This window comes from Lactuca virosa, chromosome 4 (genome assembly GCF_052849685.1).
Source record: "Lactuca virosa cultivar CGN04683 chromosome 4, Lactuca_virosa_CGN04683_v6, whole genome shotgun sequence".
Classification (NCBI taxonomy): Eukaryota; Viridiplantae; Streptophyta; class Magnoliopsida; order Asterales; family Asteraceae; genus Lactuca; species Lactuca virosa.
Genome location: NC_136429.1, coordinates 463,209,299 through 463,219,199, shown reverse-complemented (window position 1 = coordinate 463,219,199; position 9,901 = coordinate 463,209,299). Strand labels below are relative to the sequence as shown.

The 9,901-nt window shown below is 30.2% G+C and overlaps 1 protein-coding gene across 1 annotated transcript; it reads right to left on the bottom strand.

The window, feature by feature from the left end:
• Nucleotides 1-812: 812 nt before the first annotated feature.
• On the bottom strand, nucleotides 813-3,777 carry LOC145109171 (SUMO-conjugating enzyme SCE1-like). The gene is made up of 5 exons (XM_079046280.1): nucleotides 3,598-3,777; nucleotides 3,410-3,493; nucleotides 2,495-2,647; nucleotides 1,297-1,410; nucleotides 813-1,173 (listed from the first exon to the last, which is right to left on the bottom strand). The coding sequence occupies exons 1-5, from the start codon at nucleotides 3,664-3,666 to the stop codon at nucleotides 1,111-1,113; spliced, it is 483 nt and encodes a 160-aa protein (XP_078902406.1). The 5' UTR covers nucleotides 3,667-3,777; the 3' UTR covers nucleotides 813-1,110.
• Nucleotides 3,778-9,901: the final 6,124 nt, after the last annotated feature.

The following is a 9,901-nucleotide window of genomic DNA, read 5'->3' as shown; positions in this document are numbered from 1 at the left end:
GGGATTAAACTTCAGATTTTGGGAAACCACAGGGACCATTTATGATGTTTTTTCTTTTATGTTATGTGTAAACAGCCATGTCCTTTAAATTAACCAAAACAATTTGTATAAAAAATTGTTTACAAATAATGCTTAATTTTCAATAATACCAATTGTGTTCAGTGCACTAGACACCACATATGTTCAGCGCACAGGGCATAGCATATGTTCAAATATGTTCAGTGTACAACGCTTACAATATGTTCGGTGTAAAGGGCTTTTAATATATGTTCGCAGTTCGGAGAATATACAGGGGGTGTTTGGGAGTGCTTTTTGAACTCTAAAAGTGATTTTAGATAAAAATGTTTATTGATTTATGGTAGTAAAATGAGTTTTTTAAAAAATGTTTGAATTAACTTTTATAGTATAAAAAATCAATAAATTAAAAAATATTTGGCTTAAAAAATGCTTTTTGAAGTTATTTTGGTTAAAAAGCTATAAACAGTTTCAAAAAATCAAGTTTTACATACTTATTAAAAAGTGTTTTTTGAAGCTTATGGAAAAGCTATTTTGAAAAATGCTTTTGAGTTTGCCAAACACTTTTTTTGACTTATTAGCTTTTCAAAATGTCAATAAGTCAATAAGCTATTCTGAAAAACAATCCCAAACATCCCCATATTATGTGTCACAGAGATACGAAAAGAAAAATAAACAAAGAAGATTAATATGAAGATTTGTATATATTATGTTGCAAAAACAAAGAAGATTAATATGAATACTTAATATATATTATATTGCAAAGGAGATACGAAAAGAAAAATAAATATAGAAGATGAAATAAACTTTGGCTTCTGGTCTTTTCTGATACTACAGTACAGTCTTTAAAAAGACCTGTCTGTCTCAGTCTTAGTCTCAGAATGGTCTGGTCTTTAAACCGAACTCAAGCGAGTCTAAAGGTTACATGTATAGATCCAAATATTGTTTTGCAAATAGATTCATACGACTAAAAAATAGTAACTTAGAAAGTAGAAACCATGAAACATGTTTAATCCAAAATACATAACCAATCAATAGTGTATTAAATTAAAATATCAACAAAAAGTAACCATGGATTGATTGCATTTGCATATCTTAGACAAGTGGGGGATACAGCTTTGCTTGCTGGCGAACTCTTTTCTTGTACTCCACAGCATCCTGCACATAATTCATACATTCATCATTTGTATGAAACTACTAATAATAATATGTATAACTGTGACAAAAAGTGTCAAACTAGAAAATGAAATATTAATTCCATTTTTGCAATAAAAAAAATACCTGAATAAAGAGATGATATCCATCAGTTTGAGCAGGATCAGCAGGGTTGGGGGAATCCAACAAATCCTGGATACCAACAAGGATTTGTTTCACTGTTATTGCTGGTCTCCAACCCTATAAAAAGAATAAACAACAAATACACATCAAATATCATTATTAAGATTGAGTAAATTACATTTTTGGTCCCTGAGTATAGTTAATTTTTGCAACTTTGGTCCCAATAAGTTTTCTCTTGCAATTTTGGTACTTATTTGAGGTTTTTGTAATTTTTAATGTCCATGTTCCAAGTATAATGACTACTTTTGGTCCATGAGGCCTGAGTATAGCTGATTTTTGCAATTTTAGTCCTAAAAAATATAGTCATAGAGTAATTTACATTTTTGGTCCCTAAGTATAGCTGAGTTTTGCAATTTTAGTCCCAAGAATATAATCATAGAGTAAATTACATTTTTGGTCCATAACTATAGCTGATTTTTGCAATTTTGGTTGCAAAAAAGTTTCCTTTTGCATTTTTAATCCCTATATGAGGTTCTTAAAATGTTTTTGTCCCTATTCCAAGTAAAAAAAAATGAGCATTTTTGGTCCCTCGGTATACTTGATTTTTGCAAAGTTTGTCCCAAATAGTCATTTTACTTGAAACGGAGACCAAAAACATTACGAAAACCTCAAATAATAATTCAAAATTGCAAGAGAACTTTTTGAGACACAAATTGTGAAAATCAGCTATACATAGGTCTTAGGGACCAAAACTGTAATTTGTTCATAGTCATATTACTTGAAACATGGAGCAAAATGTTACAAATTTACAATAACCTCAAAATAAGGACCACAAATTGAAAGAGAAAACTTTTTGGGAACAAAACTGAAGAATCAACTATACTAAAGGACCAAACATGTAATTTACTCATGGTCATATTACTTGAAACAGGGACCAAAAACGTTACAAAAACCTCGAATAAGGATCAAATTGGAAAAACAAACTATACTCAAGAACCAAACATGCAATTCATCCAGTCATATTACTTGAAACAGAAATCAAAAACATCGCAAAAACCTCAAACAAGGACCAATAATTGCAAGTGAAAACTTTATGGGACCAAAATTGCAACAAGCAACTATACTCAAGGACTAATAATGTAATTTACTGAAAAAGATTTAACCTTCTGTATAATAATTAATAAGGATTGGAAGCTCTTACACTGTCTTCATTAAGAATTGAAAGACAAACAGTTCCAGAAGGGTAAACATTTGGGTGGAAGAATCCTTGAGGGAATTTACACTTTGGTGGCTTGCTTGGATAATCTTCTGTGAAATGAAGAGCAAGGGGGTAATACCCTCCCTCCCAGTCAGTCTGAAGAAAAAAAATCAAGATTTTTATTATAGTGTCAAATTACTGAAACGCCCATCATTTGTTTAAGGGTGATTTTAATTGTTGGGGAAGGAAGTTATTCAATCAAATATATGTTGCTTGATTTTAGTTGTGCTTAGTTTGAACATTTTTTTGTTTAGTTTTGCAGCAGGAAAATGGGCAACTCGATGAATAGGATGCAATTGTTTTCATCAAATTGACTCTTGAATTGAAAGGAATATGTTTGTTCCTTCTATTAGAGAAGTAACTATACAATTATACAGAAACGATATCATATCAGAAGTTTAATTGTCATATGTTTTGTAGCATCAATTTATGACATGCAAATTGTGGAACCTACCCAATAATAAACTTTCTTTCAGTTGAAAATGCCAAAAGTTATATCATAGATAAAATCCAGTTTAGAAAAATGAAGAAAAAGAAGACTTCTCTCACCAAATTCTTAATAAATGCAGCATGAGAACTACAAATTACTGTATAACCCTAGACCTACTTGATTAAGATTTAAGATCACATTAATTGTGTAAACAATGTTGTATTCGACCCTATATTCTAAACCACAACAAAGATTAAGAGACACGAAATAGCTTTCTGGCTTCTGCAAAATGGTACCAAACACAACCTTAAAGAGAATTTCAGAAACAAGGGTTTCAAGTCTATTAGAAAGATAACGAGTAATTACGGAAGCCTGTTAGCAATTACAACAAATTAGTAACAAAAAAGTGAGAGATCGTGATAACTTACCCCAACCTTACCAGGAATCGTACACTGCCAAACCATCAAATTAACTGTACCATCGGGAAGAGATTCTGGCTTCGCAACAAAGCCCTAGTTCATTAAACCAAATGAAATCAAATCAATGAAACGAAATCTGCAAGGTGCGTGTGTAAATGATTAGTGTAATGTAGATTAGGGTTAGGAATAGAACGAACATGAGGATGATTCTTTCGCCATGCTTTTCGTTCCTCGGTGAGACGACCACGAGCTATTCCACCCGACATGATTTACAGCTTCGATCGATTTCTGTAGAATTTATGGAGTGCGAAAGATTTGCAGCCTCTCGACTCCTGCAGCTGGGTGAAGAAGACGGAATGGGTTTTTGGTTTTTGAGAGAGTAGTCATTATTATATATATATATATATATATATATATATATATATATATATATATATATATATATATATATATATATTAAAGTTGTGGAAGAAAGGAATAGTAAACTTGGAATAGTTTGTCAAGTTTGGTCCCTTGATTTACATATTCGGTCCATGTACTTCTTTAATTAATTTATTCATGTCCTTTTGTTTGTGTTCCATTCAACTTCCCATTTTTTTGGCAGAATTGGTCCATGTATTATTGTTGGAAGTTAGGAATACTAAATTTGGATGTTTTTTGGCAACTTTGGTCATTATTCTTTACCCATTTTGACACTTTTGGTCCTTGCAATCAATATTTTTACATTTTTTTGGAACCTTTTAATATTTAAAGTTTGGCCACAAAACTTTAACGGTTTGACAACTTTGATCCCTTTTCTAAAAAGTTGTTAATTCCTACCCCTTTAATTCTTTAGCCATTTTCACACTTCTTGTCCTTGCAGTCAAAACTTTTACATTTTTTGTCCGGGGCAAAGCCCGGACTTTTCATCCTTGCACTTTCTATGTTTGTCATATTTATCAATTCGGAAACAACATTGAAAGCTTCTGGCCCCCGCGTAGCGGGGGTAACCTTTCTAGTATATATATTAAAGTTGTGGAAGAAAGGAATAGTAAAGTTGGCATACCTTGTCCATGTTTGGTCCCTTGATTTATATATCTGGTCCCTGTACTTCTTTAATTAATTTATTCATGTCCTTTTGTTTGTGTTCTATTCAACTTCCCATTTATATGTAAAGTTTTTAATTATATAAATGAATCAAATTAGTTAAGTTGAGACAAAAAAAAATAACAATAATAAATGAAATAACGAAAAGTTGATAATGTAGTTAAACAATTTATTGTTTGATAAATAACTATGTAATTCAAAATTCTGCACAACAGCAATATATTAGAATTTTGAATTTTGAATTTTGAATGTAATTCAAAATTCTAAGATGTTTAATGACTAATCAGAATATCCATGGAATATCCAATATACAAAAATACTAGATTATAACCTGCGTTAAACGCGGGGAGCATATAAAAAAAACATAGAATTGTAAACATATATTACATCATAGGAAGCATGACAATTAAAAGTAGATTACCATAGCTATTTTAAATTCATTAACATACATTACAATAGCTATTTTAATTTCATAACAATTAAAAGAATAAATAAAAAAAAGTAATAAATCATAGAATAATATAAAATATTAAAATAGTTCATTAAAAAAAACAACTATGTTCGAATGCAAATTAAAATATATATAATCACTACTATCTACTTGGCATAGTCACTGTATCAAAATCAGAACGGATTGAAAAAACTTGTTGAGAATGATGTGCCGGAACCACATACTCAATCGTATTTCCTTTAAAGAAATATAGGGTATTGTTTCTATAATCTTACCATTCATGTGCACTTTCATTGTAAGTACTAACATCTACTTTAACCCACCGATTGTGAATGAAAATCCAAATAGCCCACGAACTATCTCCACTTATAGAGAGATATCCCAATTTTCCGTGAAACTTGATTAGTCTCGATGCATACGATTTTAATTCATTAATAGTAGAAGGTGCAAATATGAGTATATGTTCTTCTGAATAAATATCAAATCGCAATATGGTATCATTAGATAATAAGAAGTATACGACACCGCCACTTGTAACTGCCTCATCAGAAACAGGATAAACAGATGATGGTAACCGGATATTTTGAAACTCCCTCCATTGCCATGTAGTAGATGAAAACAATTATATGTTGTAGTAATCATAGTCCACTTTTTCCTTAGGCATATCACTAACATATAAGTAAATCATAAAGTAAATTAATAACATAAAATGTACTACATATAAACTCTTACGATGGCTTTGTGTATGACAATCGAATGACCTTGAAATGTAACGGGTTCGAACTGATAACTACCAAAGCAAACTTTGTTGCAGTGTATTCAGAGGTCGGAAAAGGTATCCATTTGGCATCTGAAGTCGTTGGTTTGATAACAAATAAAATCTTTGAAACGTATTCATCTGGATCATAGGATTCAACAAGAAGGAGTCCACACAATGATGATGCTAAAATAGTACAAGTATCTGGTAGCCAATTAATGTCATGATTGTTGCTACCAGAAGACGGAAGAAACTGACGCTCTATATTTCTCCATGGTTTTTTTTTGTTGAACGATAATTCCACAAACCACATTATTTCTACGGTTGTAGTTATGAAGAACATAGTTGTTGTATGTTAGATTTCCATAATATGTATTTGTACAACGTACAGTAGCAAATGTTTGTAATGATGTTCGTGAAAGAATTTCAATAATTAGTTCAGAAGTCAATAACGATAACTGCAAAAGAAAGAAATAATAAGATAATAATATTAGAAAAACTTAAAATTTAATATTTGATGACATACGATTTTAATTGATAATAAGTATATTGTTTGTAGCATTGAGGGTAAAGAATTTTACCCGATCCATTTTCAATATTTTTTCCAATTCATCAATGATTGTATTGTTAGACGTGATCCTTGAGATAGCATAACCTTCTGTTTTGTTATTCAAATTGTCATGTGTAATTTGAATTTTGAACGCCATCTTTTTTTCCAATAGTATATTTAGAGCAGATGGATAAATTTCATTATTACCAACCTAAAAAAAAAGAATGTTTATAAAAATAGATATACAAAATAATAATTTTGTTTTATGTAAATGAAGTTAATATGTATAACCTTATAGAAGTCATGAACCAACTCTTGTGCGTTTTTTCTTATAAGCTTCTTTGTGTCAGAATCATATAAAGTAAGTGACACCGAACCGGTAATATCTTCCACTATAATGGTGATTTTAAAACTGAAAGCATTGATGTAAACATATTTAGTAATATAAATTTATATAATTTAACAGAACAATATAATAATATTTATAAAATAAGTTTCAAAACCTGGGAACAACAGAAATGACTTTGTTTATGCAGCTTGAAGTGTTACAATAAAAAACTTCTTTATCTTGAGACTGATCATGATGGATTAAAATTTGTTTCACGACTTTTGTGTTGACATCTAATACAAGTATAACAGTACCATTCCCCTTCAGCACATACTTGCTTAATCGTATCGACAACAATTAAAGTTTTTTCCTAAAAAATGTTAATGGAAGTTTAAATTTTAGTATAAAATAATAATAATCAAGGAATAAGATATAAATAATACAAAACCAATTTCTCATAATTTATATATTGTAAATGAAAGTGATTTATATATACCTGATGTACTTGTTGGAGATCAGCAATACTATTGAAATCAAAATTATGAAGGAAATCTTCATTTTCGGAGTAGATGATCGATGACGAAGAGTTGCTACAATTAGCAATTGTGGTTTGAGCCATTTATCTGGACAAAAAACAAATATTGTTTGAAGTTATATATATATATATATATATATATATATATATATATATATATATATATATATATATATATATATATATATATATATATATATATATATATATATATATATAACCCGAACCTAAGATTGCAAAAAATATATGAAGAAATATAGAAAATGAATTACCCTCCATGCAGGCTACGTAATATTAGTTTGAAAATGAGTCAAAAGCATTAATTGTGAATGTAAAATGATGGTAAATATTAAATAAACGATGCATTTTTTTTAAATTTTTTTATTTGATTTAAAGTTTTGTTAAATATAAAAATGATGAGACCTCCACATCTTTAAAATCGGATAACCGAACTTTTTTAATAGTAGACTTTTCATTTCAGATATACAAAAAAATTAATACAAAGTTACAAACACAAGTTCCTACAATTTAAAAAAAATACAATTCAAACACGTCAATTTAAAATTTAAAAACAAACAACATATATAAATATTTATATTTAATATGATATTAATGAATTAAAATTAAAAACGAAAATAACTTGTTTTTCATACGAATACATTATTAACCCTAGATATTTTAGGAACATTCACATATGTTTGTTATTTATCACTTAAAACTTACAACCTGATTCAATAATCAATAATACAGTGTATAAAGTGAAGACGATGAAGACAGAGTTTTCAAAAGAAAAAAACGTACCTGATCTTGAAGATCTAATTTTGAAGAGAAAAGAAGACGTGGAGAATAACAGAAAACAGTGAAATTGGCGAAGATGACGGCAACAATGGAGGACGGAGGTTCGGAGAGTAGTATGAACGGGTGCCAGTCAGGGACTCAGTGAGTCAGCAACAGGTGCAAGGCTAAGAAGATGGTGAAATCGGATACTTGGGAATGACAACTGAGAGGGATTGGTGAGGTATGTTCTAAAAGATCAAAATAATGAGTTTTTGTCCCTAATTTCCTAGATATTTATAATTGATTCGTGATATATTTTTTCCTGATTTTCATAGTTTTTGTGAGATTTCTTTCCAATTTTTATAAAAAAAATTCTCCCTAATCTTGTACATTTTTATATTTGTTTATGATCTGTATGCATGATAGCACTAAAAATCAGCATCGTATCTTCAATTTTTTGAAGAATAAATCTCGATTTTGTACTCGAGTATGATCACGATCGCAACATTTTCCCTCAAAATCCCTGAGTAATTTCCAATCAAATCGCTATAAAATCGTTTTCATGTGACAAATTACATAATCCATCAGCAAAAGCTTCAACGCAAGTTTGGATTTTGACCAGGGGCATCATAATAAGAATTTCTTGACATCTATCTTTGTGTGATAATGCATTTGCATCACTTATTTGCTTATTTTAAAATCCTTTAACAGTAATCATATCATCTTTATTAACCCTTATGAACTAATTCTATCAAAATATAAAAGAGCTTTGACTTACTTAAACAAAAAAAATCTTTTTCTGCCAATTTTAATCCAAGTTTTTGACTATTATCTCGAGATGTATGCTTCCAACACTGCAATTTGACATCCAATGGGAAATCCGTGAGTGATCCATGATATGTACAAGAGCCATTATACATAAAATGGAAAAATGGGATTGTCTCAGTGGCTGCAGATACCAATGTATGCTTGTTAGGGAAGAAGAAAGAGATACAGTTGGCGATACACCTGTCAAATATCATGGAAAATGGGCACTTAGACGTATGATGTTCGGTGGAAATAAAGTAGGTTGTTATGTATCCAACATTTTTTTGGGGTTGTTTCTTTATAAAGTATGATGTACTTACAGGGGTAGATTGGTCATTTTACAAATTTCATATTATAATGTGGCTAAGTTTTGTTTATTAACTTTAGGTGTTCAAACCAAGGGCACTTGTTGATCTTGCTGCAGCAGTGTCGTCTGCATTGTTAATGAATGAGCCTCAATGGGTGGGTATAATTGTCAAACCAATAAATTATTCCCTAAAAGGAGCTGCTTTACATATTGATACTGGTCCTGGATTGAGGATAGAAGAGTCATTTCCCATTGAAATGGAGAAATACGGATTAGAGGATAAAAAGAACGATAATGATTCTGTTAAGGAAATTACGAAATTAACCTTGAAGAATGGTAGCATAGAGTTGCCTGATTGGGCAAGTAATATAGAGAGTGTTTTATGGGTTCCAGTTCGTGCCATTAATGAAGGACTTGCAAGAGGAACATCTGCAGGTTCAGTTATTACTATTATTAGAATAAGTTACATTTCTGTTCCCTGTGTAAATGAGGAAGAACATCAATAAATGGAAGCTACGAAAGAGAAGAATAATAAATATTTTTGTAAAAAATGACAATGTAGCATAAAGTTACATTTCCATCCTTATACATGTTTCTTTCTCACCCTTTTGGCTTATACTACTGGAACCCATTGTCTCACGAGTTTGTTTTCATGTATGGTATATAATAGGGAGGACCAACCAGAAAAAAAGCTATGGTTAATTTAATTTGACATTCCAATCATTTCAGTTTTCAAGGGTGCTTGACATAGGTGTGGTTTTGCTTCAACCTAATTAAGTATTAATTAAATTCAATTATGTATTCTAATTAGATATATCTTTGTTTAGCTTCAAAGATCCTGTTTTTTTAAAAAGAATTACTAACATGTTGAAGTCTGATTATGTTGAAATTTAGAGCTAAAAT

Bases quoted from the DNA above. Each gene is read 5' to 3' on its own strand.
- LOC145109171 (XM_079046280.1), bottom strand. From the start codon at position 3,666: ATGTCGGGTGGAATAGCTCGTGGTCGTCTCACCGAGGAACGAAAAGCA. The intron at 2,648-3,409 runs GTAAGTTATCAC...TTTTTTCTTCAG, and splicing joins CGATTCCTGGTAAGGTTGGG to ACTGACTGGGAGGGAGGGTA. The intron at 1,174-1,296 runs GTATTTTTTTTA...AATTATGTGCAG, and splicing joins GATATCATCTCTTTATTCAG to GATGCTGTGGAGTACAAGAA.